Source organism: Ammodytes marinus (assembly GCF_949987685.1).
Source record: "Ammodytes marinus genome assembly, chromosome: 17".
Classification (NCBI taxonomy): Eukaryota; Metazoa; Chordata; class Actinopteri; order Uranoscopiformes; family Ammodytidae; genus Ammodytes; species Ammodytes marinus.
In genome coordinates this window covers 22,016,822-22,030,892 of record NC_137221.1, presented here as the reverse complement: position 1 = coordinate 22,030,892, position 14,071 = coordinate 22,016,822, and the positions used below count along the sequence as shown (strand labels likewise).

The 14,071-nt window shown below is 41.8% G+C and overlaps 1 protein-coding gene across 1 annotated transcript in view; it reads right to left on the bottom strand.

Moving 5' to 3' along the window:
* The window catches only part of epb41a (erythrocyte membrane protein band 4.1a), a gene marked incomplete at both ends in the record, with an annotated part of 32,793 nt that extends 31,582 nt beyond the window's left edge, over positions 1-1,211 (bottom strand). Inside the window, one exon of the mRNA XM_080046063.1 lies at positions 843-1,211. Within this exon, the coding sequence (XP_079902189.1) occupies positions 843-1,211 (369 nt within the window). The remainder of the gene's footprint in view (positions 1-842) is intronic.
* Positions 1,212-14,071: the final 12,860 nt, after the last annotated feature.

The following is a 14,071-nucleotide window of genomic DNA, read 5'->3' as shown; positions in this document are numbered from 1 at the left end:
GTTACAGAAGTTGTTCTGCTTCTGTCTACAAAGACTGATTCTGTTAATTAATGTGGAGTCTTGTAAGACCCCAAGCGGGGAGTGTTCTGCCCCTGGCATTGAAAGTGTATGTTGTTCTTAACGTGTGTGGCATATGTGTCTGTACCTTTAAGAGGGAATGCTCTAAGGGAGGGGCTGCTAGTTAGGTGACCGGAAGTCACAAGCACGTTATTCACGTAGAGAGAGCATGCAGGAACAACAGTTTGATCAGCTCTTCCATTAAGATTTAGTTCTTCATCTTCTTGTTTGTTAAAGCAACGTCTGTAAGTATTATCTTTATTTTCCAAGTGTTGGATTATAGATTTACCGTTGTATGCTTACTGTTTAGCTTTATTAATACCTGCCTTATGTTTGTACTGTCTTTACAGTTTCACGAAATTACCATTAAACTACATGAGTAATCCTCAACACGCTGTGGAGTTTTTTGGGAAACGTTTAGCTGATTGGAGAGTTAGCTTGCTTGGCTAGCGAGCCCAATACAATATGGATAGTAGAAATCACATGGAAACAAGGTTGTGATTCAACAGGTGCTGCAGCTCAGACAATGTATTCAAAGGTTGAAATACAGATTACGACATTACTCCGATTTCAGCCTCTCTTCACTGGCTGCTTGACCATGTCAGATCAGACTTTAAGGGCACTCTCACACTAGGTGCTGTTTGTGGCCTATAAGGTAGTCAACGGGCATGCACTCGTCACACGTCTAGTCTCATTGCACTTCATGCACTATCCCGGGCACTACTATTGGGCACTACTATTGGGCTCTATAAATAAAACAGTTTTGATTTGATTTAGACTTTTACCTGAGCCTCTGCACTGCTGACTGAGTGCTGGTCCGGGGCCACCTCTACCTCTACTTCTCCCTCTCCCTCCCCCTCCGCCTTGAGCTCTGGTTCAGGCTCCACGATGGGGGCTTTGGCTTCTCCCTCCTCCTTGTTCTCCTTCTCTCCTCCCCCCTCACTGTCGCAGCGTGAGCGCCTCTTCATGAAGGAGGAGAAGAGGCGTGAGAGGCCGCGGCCGGCAGAGTTGCGGTTGCGGGGCTGGAGCTCCTCTTCCTTGGTGGAGTTGGGCCGGGCGTCCTGGACAGCAGCTTCCTCCTGCTGCTGCTTCGGCTGCTGCTGCTGCTGCTGCTGCTGCTGCTTCTGGTGACTTTCAGCCTCGTCTGTTGTCATTGCAACAGCTGTGGAGAAAGAACAAAAAAATGTGGTTTAAAAAACAGCAATGTGGCGGGCGCTCCGGTGGTGTAGTGGATAGAGCGCGTACCATGTTGTCTCTGTCCTTCTTTGCAGTGGTCGCGGGTTCGATTCCGACCCGTGGACCTTTAATGCAGGTCATCCCCCCCTCCCTCTCTGCCTCCCCCATTTCAAATCTGTACTATCTAATAAAGCATTTACATTATACCAATAAATAATCTTTAAAAAAAACAAAAAAAACAGCAATGTTTACATTTTCCAGGCAAACATATATATATACACCTGTATAAGCTTATCAAGGTAAGATAAAGGAACAACAGATCACTTGCTAGTACCAGCCAGGCAGGTAGAGATGGGGTGTTTGACAGCTATAGTATTCGATTTAAGTTCACAAAAACTTAATTCAATGTCCACATTTTACAAGCGTCAACCCCCTTCACCCTCCTGTCAAACTACTACAGCATATGTGTAACAATATGAGAGTAAAGGTAGAATCACCAGACAAAGGCCACACACCGTGCAACTTGGTGAAGCATGCAACTGGAAGATAGTGAGCGATTCTTCCTTCTATGGGACATTGTGTTAACTAACCTCAGACCAGATCTTGTGCTATCCATCTTGGCTACATTATTAAGCTAACAGTGCCTCGGTAAGAAGCTGTGTAGGATACTTAGGATAGCAAGAAACTGATGTAGGCTGAGGAGGGTTTATAGCCACATCAACATCACTATAGCTTAAACTGATTAGAACTGCCATATTCTAGCTACATGCAAAGTTCCATGCTTTTATCGCTAAGTGCACATTCTTTGTAAATATCCACTGGAATATTAAAGGAATACTTCACCCATACGGAACCAGCGTTCTATCATTATAAAATCACTATTATAAGATAATGTATGAGGTTTTTCTTTCCTCAGTCTTCCCTCAGTCTTCCCTTGGCCCAGCTGTCCTGTTAATCCTCACCCTTACTGTGATGTCACAAAAAGGAAAATGTAGGGTTAGACAGTGAGAACATAAAACACTCTTTCTGCCTTTTCTCAGGCTAGGATGATCAGATTTAATTTTTTTTTGCACATCTATACTACATAGGATCTCCGAGTTCAATACACCTTCATATTCCAACCGGTGAAGTAGGTCTTTAAGGCAAAGATTTACATTTTAAGTTAAGATGGACTTTTACTGTTGTCCGTGTAATTACAGCAGGTGTGTTTATTAATGTTGTGCTGCAAGTTCAGCTCAGGAACAATATAATATATAAGGCTCATTTTAAAAACAGTTTTCTATCATAGTGAACTGCAACTTGATGTCAGGGTGAATCAGAGGCCACAACAACACCAACAAACATTCATGAATAAATAACAAGAAAATCCAACTCCCTGTTTAAATCTAACTTGCTCTGATGTTGTTGAGAGCACGGTTTGTTTTTTCTTCGGTCTATTTGTGGCGAACAGAGCAGCTCATTACCACAGTCGTAGCATTGTACATGTAGCAATCCTTTTAGGACTATGTCATCTCTACTTACTTACAAAGTTTCCTCTTTTTGTTGGGTTGCTAAACTCCTTCGTCCACCTATCTACACCAAAACAGTGAGCAATGGAGTTTAGATCACTGAAAACTGAGCTTTTAATAAACACTGTTTTGCCTGTATTAGTGTTTACGGCTAAAAACGGAAACAGACAACTGCAGATGAAAGATTTTCCGGTTGTGTGAGACACACGTGGGCTAGATAAAGGGTTACGCTTAATTGTTTACAAGTCAAACAACTGTACCAGACAATTTGGTTCCTACCTCCATGCAAACTGTAAGTTACTAAATCAGAACCATTGTAAACGGACGGGCGCCATACGTTAGGTTCCGCAAAACTTTTCAACCCAAAATCTTTCATAAAGTTCTTTAAGAGTTTACCCAGATGATAAATAGTACTGTGGCTGTATGTCACATCTTCAGGGTTAAATATGCCGATGAACACTTTAGAGTGTGCTGGCATATTGAGGGTGACCAGAGCTTGCCTCCACATGAAGTTCTAGAAGCTGCTGGCAGACTGCAGTGCTGAGTGGATGCTGGCACAGCCGCACAAGTGCTGACAGAGCAGGACGGGCTGAGTGTGTGTGTGTGTGTGTGTGTGTGTGTGTGTGTGTGTGTGTGTGTGTGTGTGTGTGTGTGTGTGTGTGTGTGTTCTAGATCCAGGTGTCCTGAGTGTGGAACGTGAAGTAAACATACAAAAAAATAGTTCACATTTTACATGGTTGATTGTTCCATCAGTGAATGGTCCAAGGCAGCAGTTTCTATCAGGCTCCATGGAGAACACCATGAGTCTGCAGCTTTTCAGTCCAGATAAGCACTGTTCCTCCTCCTGTTTAGCCGAGTGTAAAATGAGCTGCCTGCTGGAATACAAGCAGGCCTTTCCTACCATGGTGGAAAAGGTCCAAACTTTCTTCCATGCTCTTCTTAAAGGTTAATGTCAAAAGTATGATAACAGTGGCATATAATGTTTCAGTTAAAATGCTATTAGGCCATTTCAGCATGGTAAGATAAATGTGCTTCACTCGGGGGCGCCTTTAGCTCAGTTGGTAAGGCGTCCCCCACCCGGGCCGGGCCCAGCAGCAGACCCGGGTTCGATTCTCACCCGCGGTCGTTCTCTGCATGTCACTCCCCTCTCTGCCCCATTTCACCTCTGTCTCTCTGCACTATCAAATAAAGCATAAAAATGCCCAAAAAATATCTTAAAAAAACAAAATGTGCTTCACTCACCGCCGTGTAGGGCGAAGAGGAACAGCCAAACTTTTTGAGCCAGTGATCCGCTGCTGCACAATATATTGTATTGTTATCGCAAATGTCTACAGGACGACCAAAACACTCGCCTATGTAAGCTTATGTTGGGATTGTGTTCATTGTAAAAAATGAAAACGGCATAGAGAAACAAATGTTAAAGGCCTACTTCACCAGTTTGAATATGAAGGTGTATTGAATTCTGAGATCCTATATAGTATAAATGTGCAAAAAAAATTAAAATCGGTTCATCCTAGCCTGAGAAAAGGCAGAAAGAGTGTTTTTTTAACCCTATATTTCTCTTTCTTGTGACATCACAGAAAGAGAAATATAGGGTTAAAAAAAAACGTACTTTGTAAATATTACTGTGATGTCACAGTAAAAGACATCACAGTAATATTTACAAAGTAAGTTTTTTTTTAACCCTATATTTCTCTTTCTGTGATGTCATGAGAAAGAGAAATATAGGGTTAAAAAAACACTCTTTCTGCCTTTTCTCAGGCTAGGATGAACCGATTTCAATTTTTTTCGCACATTTATACTATATAGGATCTCAGAATTCAATACACCTTCATATTCAAACCGGTGAAGTAGGCCTTTAAGCTCTCGATATCAGGCTGGTCTCACCAGGCAACTGTAATGTCATGTTTCCGGCCATGCCTAGTTTACCACTGTGAAACACTAGGTCTAAGTTACACAAAACACACCGCACATTGACCATTCTCAAAGGCTTATCAGTTGTTGGGCTTAAAGGTCAAACGCTTCTAAAGACACAAACAGGTAACCAAAGTCAAAAGTCATTATCCTCTGTGGACCAAAACTTCACGTCCGATTTGCTTGCTCCACTGTACAGGACATTATAAAGGTCAAACATGGTGTTATGAATCCTATGGTCAATGTAACACAAGGATGTCAATACATTCTTTGATGTACACCAACCAACCATTGAAGATTACTTACAATTCTTTCTAGAGATTCTTAGATTTGAACTGAACGAGTAAAAAAGATTTGGTTAAAGGGTTCAGAACTGCAATGCATTTGTGTAGTAAAGTAAAAAAAAAAACATACTTAAGCATATCTGTATATCTGGCTGTGTGGAGGCTTGATTCAGAGTGCTGAAAGTGAGTTTAGGGACGGAAAGCAGCTTTAAAATTAATCTGCCCTGTGTGGGATTAACGGGCTGCTGTGGAAAGCTGGATTTCTATCAGTCCGCTGGATGCCGACACACACACACACGCACGCACGCACGCACGCACGCACGCACGCACGCACGCACACACACACACACACACACACACAGGGCCACTGAGCTGGCACGAGCTCTGGAAACAACCCAGATATTAGGAGTTAGCCAGTCAGACCCAGTTGACTGACGGTAGGGAATATTTGATGAAAGGCACAAGTTAAGAGCGGGAAAATAATATCACAATGAATTCTATTACTCAAACGATTTATTTTTACAAGCTGTTTATCAAACTCTTTTCAAAATACTGTTAATTGAGAACCGTAAATATACATGGGATGACCACTTATCATCTCAAACTCATATCAAGAAGAAGGAAAACAATGTTATGTTAACCAGGGGCAGCACTGCACGCCCCTTCTAGAGATGCACCAATCCACTTTTTTTCAGAACGATCCGATTGTGAAAGCTAGGTTTTGGATATAGGTCGATAACAATACTGTCCGATATAATAATTATTATACTTTGTTTTTGTTGGTGGTGATGTTATGTGTAAGGTTAGGAAGGCTGAAGCAACACATACATTCTAATTTAAGAGCAACAGATATATATATACAAAAATCCATAGAGGTTTATCTGAACTGCTTTGAATACAGAAGACAGAACACAACTTTTTAATTGTTTATTTTTTTCATGTGTGCTATATCACAAAGCTATGGTCTACACATTTCAATCTCTTTCATAGTTAAAATAATTGAGATTCATAAAAAAGATTAAATAAAAAAAAATCCCCCTGGAGAAGCTTCAAAAAGCTACAGCCATTTCTCAACCTTTAATGGACACTGTCTACGCTCAATGCAGGACAGAAGATTCCACATGTATTTTGGTCCAGTACAATCTCCTTAGTTGGACTGGCCCTGACTTGACCTGGTTTGACCCTAGTAGTCCAATCTGATTTCTGCTCATTGATCCAAATTGATCACTAGTAGCATTTGAACAGTAAAACCGTTTGCGCCGGCAGTGCTATTGTTTTATTATGGAGAGGGCGTGGTGGAGAGGGAGGAGATTCCATTGGTTGTGGTTGCGTGTGTGTGTGTGTGTGTGTGTTTCTAATGCGTGCTCCCTAATCTGTCAATACACACACACACACACACACACACACACACACACACACACACACCAGCTTGTGTTTTCAGAGGAGCATATTACACAGCACCACTCGACATCTGGAGTCACGAGACCAAGGAATTCCCGTGGTAGTCGCAAATCGCAAAATATTTGGTACAAAGGCAGTGCTACCCTGGGTGTGGTGCACTGCATGGAGGTGTGGATGGACATGGGAGGGACAATATTATAGTTCCAGGAAAACCAGCCGACTGCAATAGCCACCACTTGAGTAATGCTACCTTAGTGCCTATAAAACAAATGTCCTTTTTTCCCAAGACTCATAAATGGACTGCGCTTCTTCCGCTTATCTCCCCGCAGAGATATATGATCATCTCCCCACAGAATAAGCTACTCGTCTTCACTTGTGCAAACATCAACAAGTCTGTTACCAATATATTTAAATGGTAAATGGACTTGACTCAAAAAGCACTTATTACCAAATGTTCTCATCCCGCGCTTCACATTTCGCACCCCATTCACACGCACTCACACACCAATAGCAGTAGCTGCCATGCAAGGCGCTCTCTGTACCATCAGGAGCAATGTGGGGTTCAGTGTCTTGTCCAAGGACACTTCGACATGTGACGTGTAGTTTGGGGATCAAACCTCCGACCCTCGCCACTGCCGCCCATTAAACACTGTATAACTGTCCCAAATGAACTCAGAAACAATCTGACCCTCAGCTGCTTCACTGTAGAGCAGCACAGGTGTCTCTGTAGCTCACAGTGAGTCAGCCCATAGTAGACTGTGTATAAAGAGTCAACCAGAACCTGTGGCTGTTGACATGAGTTCATGACGGTGCAAAATCCATATCATGGCATGACGTGACTATGTAGCGCCCGCTCCTAGTCACTTCTTGTATAGATTACTGTAACTCTCTCTCCTCTCTGCTCCACTCAAACTCCTCCATACACTACAACTGGTCCAGAAGGCACAGCAGCCCGGATCATCTCCATAACCCCATCTATCCAACACATCACCCCCTGTCCTCACACAACTGCACTGGCTCCCTGTCAAACACCGAACAGACTTCTATATTCTCCTCCTGTGTGTAAACTAACTCCAGCCCTACCCATACTCCATGCTCCTCCTCACCACACCTCCTGCAAAGCTGTCATCCATTGAGCCACCAGCCTCCAGCCTCCCGTCTCTGGAACTTTCTCCCAGAATCCATCCGTGAAACTGACTCTCTAAACGGGCTCATTTTGTGTTATTCTCAGTATTTTAGTGTGTATTGCTTTGTGTATATGCTTGCTCTGTTTTATTGTTGTGCATCTGTTTTTATCTTGTATTTATTGTACATGTAAGTTTGGTTGTCCTTGAGGGGCCTGAAAGGCGCCCATAAATAAAATGCATTATTATTATTATTATTATTATTATTATTATTATTATTATTATTATTATTATTATTATTATTATTATTATTATTATTATTATTATTATATGTACCAGTGACGTGCAGTATGGGTAGGCTTTGCAAGCTACTGCTTCTCTTGTTGTGTTCCCCCTCCTCCCCCCCCCCCCCCCCGAATTTTGTCACGCTCCTGGGTGAGAGTGATTTGTCTTTCAGAACTCAGTGCCTCTAGTGCCTTTTAGCCTGTTACTGACCTCAGCGCACACTGATATGTACGGGGCCCAGAGTTTTTCGCTACGCCCCTGCGTAACAGTATTATTGCAATATTATTAGCTAGACCTAGATAAATCAAAGCATGAGCGCAGACTCAAAGATTTCAGAGCCCGGAGCTCCAGTGACCCTATAGCCAAAGTGCGCCTGCTTCTGATTGTAGCCTACACAATCAACATAGCCCATGATGGAAAAACAATTGACAGCGAATAAAGAGAATGCTGTCACAGTATCACTGTATGATAACAGAAGACTCATCACAGGCCCTTTATACGTGAATGTATTATGAAATGTGATTATTCTGACTAATAAACCACATAATTTACAAAATATATACAATAGCCTGATATAGTTTCATTAGGCCACGTTAATTCGCTTACAAAAATATGAAACGCATCGATGTTTACAAGCATCCAATATGCGCGTCCATATCGCTACAGAATCGCTTTGTGATCAGACATGACGTTCTTACACGAAAACACACATTTATTCAAACAATCTTTGATTTTTCCGTCGGCGTTTGTTTCATAATAAAAAGCAGTGCGTTTGGGAGCGTTAACAATAAAAGGGGCGGTAGGTGTACCTGTCTGCAAATGGCGCTGAATGTGAAAAAAAAAAAAAATGTCAACAAAATCTCTCTCGGTGTGATGTAGAGAATCACTCACCCTTTCTCTGTGGAGATTATCTAGAAAAAGACAAATATCCTGCGTGAAAGCGGATCCTCAGCGGTCAATACTCCTCACGAGCATCCGATAAACAAAGGTGTAATTTAGGAGCGTTATCAAGCGGCTTTTAATAATATGTTTAGGTCCACAGTCTATGCTTTAGGTACCAAACGGTGGCGTGGTGTTAATGTGCCCTCAGCGTGGTCTGACAGGCATCCACAAGAGGCTCACCCTGTGTTCCAATCTCCATACTTCCCTACTAGTATTTAGTAGGCCTATGCCAGAAAATATTTTGGATGTCCCAATACATGCACGTCAATTGTAGTATGCTGAAAATACATAAATGCCCCACTAACTCCAATAGCATTTCGGAGTAATCGTCTTTATTCTTGACATTTCTCGACATAATAAAAAAAAACGTCCTTATCTGATTTTTTTCGCCCTCCCGTGGCCCTAAAACTCTTCTGTACTTCAGTGTATAGTTTAGTATAGAGCAGCGGTTTTCAAACTGTGGGGGGCGCGGGGTTATGGCAGGGGGGCGCGGATGAATATGTGAAATACTATTTTTTTTTAGTTTGTGTTTTTTATATTAAGATCACGGCATAGCTGGACAAGAGTTCTTCTGCTTCGTTCCTCTCACTGCATTTAAATGCATTCATTGTATTACAGAGAAATAGGTTTTGTTAAAGAAAGAGAGCACCAAGCCCATCCCAGAGGACCCTGCATACATTTTTTTATTTTAGATTAATATTTTTATGGAAAATCCATGTGTCTTTCTTCAATAGCTTCTAATTCATCAGACCCAGTGTCTTCAAATTATTTGTTCACACAAAATTCCTCTTATTTAGCCTCTTAATTTTCCTCTCAAAGTGCACCAGATTCATGCATTTCACTTTAAAAAGGTAAAAAAAAAGGTGTGGTTCTCCGCAGGCTACTATTTTCCTCCAGCAGGACATTGGAGGCACTAGCAAAAAACACTGGGTGTGTGAATGACATTTAACTAGTCAATAATTTGGGCAAGTCTGTCTGCCTATCTTTCTCACTCCGCTGCACACTCAGTCACTACTATCCATGCTTAAAGGAAGCAGGATTAAAACACTGGATTAAGATGTTAAAATTTATTAAAAAATTTGTTTAAAAACGCAATTTTTTTTTTAGAATGTTTCAAAAATATGTTTAAATTTGTAAAATAATTAAAAGATCTTTCAAAACACACAGGGATTTAGAAATTTTTTTTTGGGGGGGGGCTCCGCTGACATTTGTTCTCTGAGGGGGGGCTCACTCTCTCACACTTTGAAACCCCCTGGTATATGTGATTTGGAACACAGGGTCACTGTGGATGATCCCTTAGTTCTTAGCTGCTGTATAGGCTACTTAATACATAACTGCATGGATATACATGCACGTCTGTATATAACCAAGGATAATAAATTAATGGTGCCCTATTCAAATTCTTAAATAAATTAAGCTACTCCAGCAGAATAGACACTAAAAATGTTGCCCCTCTTCCCTACTGTCTTTTAGTTGGTTTCTGACTCTACAATTCCTGCACAGATATTTGTGCTGTTTTTTTTAACACTAAAAGCCCAGGCATCAAATCTAATATAAGATATTTTAGATATGTTGTAAACACAGTTCAAACAGCCAGACTGAACAGATAGATTGAAACATCCAGCCTGTAAGACAGCACATAGGGCTCACTCTTCCCCTCCCACATCCCTTTAGCTGCCCTGCCTTTGTACAGGAGGGTGGAACGTTGTAGGCTATGTAATAATAAGGCAAGTGTATTTGTGAAAGCGACCAATGGATGAAGCAGAGATAGCATCCATACTCCAATCACATCTCTCAGAGCAGCTGTTCATGGCAGAACCCCCCTCCAACCCTATCAGTAACCAGGGATGCCTGTGCCAATGTGCTGGGCGAAAAAAAATCAACGCATCCATTTTCACTCGGCTGCTAAAAGAAAAAGTACAACATTTAAAGAGTAGGCTGATGTCACTTTGATTCATAAAGATGTGAATTCAGATGAGATTGTATTTGAAGAGGATTGTAGATATAATCCCACGCACGTCGGACACTATTTGTTACATAATAGAGTGTGTGCCCACGGTCTGAGTGCATGCAATATAAGGTTCTAGGATCACATTTCGCACCGTTCAGAACCTCATAACAATAAAGCAATATTAATAACTGTAAAGAGCTTGAGAGGATGAGAGTATTAAAGTTATAAGACAATAAACAACTATAGTGCAGAAGAGGAAGGTACAGTATATACTCAAATTCATAATGGATTAGTTCAACATTTTGTGGAATGTGATTATTCACTTTCTCTCAAAAACATTAAAAATTAGATCAGAAGATGGGAGTGGGTCTATTGCCATGTTTGTTAAATGCAGCGTTGGCGTATGGAAGTTGATTGCCTATAGCTCAACATATGGACTTGAAGCAGGTGGAATTATCTGGCCTGACTCTTTCAAAGTTACATTTACCTCCCTTAATTCTATTGACAAGTATCTCAAGTCCACTTCCAACGCACAAGTTGTTTGCCACTGAAAATTCATGATTCGAATTGGCTGAATGTGTTCATTTCTAGTAACCAGAAAGCTATGCCGAAGCTGGGAGCCTACTATATTTAATTACAGTAATGGAAACCTATTTAACATTTGCTGAACAGTGGGCCACTGTGAAATTATAGTTTGCTAACATCAGCCACCATCAGACATGGGTCATATCAGACAAAGTAAGGAGGTAGCACACAGCAAACAAAGTGTCTTGAATTGAGCAATGGTCTTTTTCTTATTCCTTATTAATTACTTATAATTTCCAATGGGAAGAATGGGTTTCATGAATATGTTGCCGTGTTTTCCAAAGTAGGAAAGTCTTGTTTAATAACAGAAAAGCTAGATAGAAAATGTAAGGAAAGAACATAAACATCTCATGTTACGCTTCGAGTGCTTTGCAGAGGCACCTTTTAATGATCACATTTAGGATAAAAATGTATCTTTCAATCAAGCATTATTAGACTATATGTCATTTCAGCCATATTCCCTCTGCAATTTGATAATATTATGTGTATCTGTCAAAATGGAAAGAGCCAATAATAAAAGTGCAAGCAAAATAAAACTTTCAATAGAACTTGACAGAAACCTTTACTTTTCACTAACACAATATTTCAGCTCAGCAGCTACAGGAAAAACTCAGTCAGAATAAAATGCAATAAAAACAACCAAGAAGCACATCAGTAAACAGATAAGAAGTGGGTCTCCACTTGTCCGGGTCTCCACACTAGCATGGTGATAATAGCCACATCTAAGCCCCACTTTGAGTGCTTTTGTCTGGGCTGTTTAGCGTCTGGTCTGGTAGTACAGTCAGATCTCTGAACACATTCATACCATGGACCCATTATAAGACTACAGACACTCCTTCCCCCATTACTACACAATAGGCCCTTACCCTTTGCCCCTCCCCCTCACTCTCACTAGCCTCCTCCCCCCCTCCCTCCCTCTCCAAGTGTATGGAGCAGGTGCTGAAGCAGAGACCGTCTGAGGTGAAGACACACACACACACACACACACACACACACACACACACACACACACACACACACACACGCGCACGCACGCACGCACGCACGCACGCACGCACGCACGCACGCACGCACGCACACACACACACACACACAAACACACGCCCCATTCCCTCCCTCAGATTGCCACCACTTTGAATACAAAACCTTACAAATAGAAGTGATGGCTGATGTAGCGACTGGAACTACAACCTTGTGAACACAAGTCATCATGCTGTCATTCTAGTTTACACCCATGTAAAAACAAATGTATATGCAATGATAAACTCATGGATAAACCACATATATCTAGAATATTTCTATCTAATGGGGAAATGACAGCAGTTACAGTTAACATTTTCAAATGTCACAGTTAATGTAGGTATCAGTAATATTTAATCGTTATCAGGATTTATTTTGATTTGTGAAATTGTGTGTTTGCTCCACTGTGCGAGATTAGAAATCTTGATAATATGGGACTGAGCGACTGAGCAAATTCAGAAAGAGAAGCCTGCTTGTTCCAATAGGGGAACACGTTCAAAAATGAATTGGGATTTAGTTATGAGGCAGAGGCTTGCCTGAGCAGAACTTTAGTGGGAACAGTTTAAAGCGTCCCAGTCAAAACCAGTGTGACACCAAGTATAGATGCACATCAGTCCAGTTGCTGTGTATAGCTGTGTTTTTGAACCTCACTCGGCCCTGCTCGTTTGTGCACCATCTTTAAATATCATTTTACTGCATGTTTCATCTATATCCTCTAAACCAGAGCCGCTGATTTTGCCTGTGTTTCCGGCTCCTCAGCAGGTGGGAGATTTCACAACCCAAGTGTGATGTTTTCCCCCCATGTGAACAAGCAGTGTTCAAGAAGCTTGTGCGCTCCATGTCTATTATTGACATATGTTGTCCATGGCCTCTGGCTGTGCGTGTGCCTTTTAATTACCTCCATCCACTTCCACTCAATAACCTCTGTGCCAGCACAACAATCAAGCCATCAGCCTGGTCACGGCACTAACAAGCTGGTTGATGGAGGAAAACTCTAAATGACCACAGAGGGATTTTTTTTAATTATTGTAAAGCATTGTGTGTGTGTGTGTGTGTGTGTGTGTGTGTGTGTGTGTGTGTGTGTGTGTGTGTGTGTGTGTGTGTGCACTGTGCAGGAACATGTTTCCTCAGTGTGCCAATACATATGACTGTATAGTTTGGTACCTCTTAGTATACTCTCTGTATTTCTGTGCCCACTTGAAAAAAGAACAAAGGGCTCTCCTGCTGCTGCTCCTTCCGACACTAGTACACCCTCATGGGGGGTGGGACAGCAGCTGCTCTGGGTTGTGGGACCACCAGCCTCCCTGTACGTCCTACTTGTTTGTATACAAGGAGGTACACACACAACACTCTGTTGGACACAGCTTTGATGGTTATGTTAGAAGCATCCAGAGTAAGGGGTTCAGAATTATTCTCTGAGACCAAAGTGATGTCTTTAAAGGGGCCAAAGCCATAGGGTCACAGGAAGGGTAAGTGCCTATGTTGGGTCACCTGGGGACATGACAAGACATTCGGCCAAGTTTGTTTGATTTTGCAGGCATTGACGTGGATGTGAGTTGGTCAGCTGGTTAATCCACTGGCCACCTCAAAAGCACCGTTGTGACTACTTACTTAGGGTACTATTTAATGGAATTCACAGAAAACCAGCCGAGTGTCTTAAACTGGGTCCTTTTAGAATCAAAAACGAAGTGAAGTATTTCCTGGAACGGAACAAATCTCCATTGGATTGGGCAGTTGTCACGTATAACAAAACATGAAACTTCATAAGAAAGTTTGTCCCCTTGGACCAACAGCACATGTAGCACTGTGGAGACAGCAGTAAGA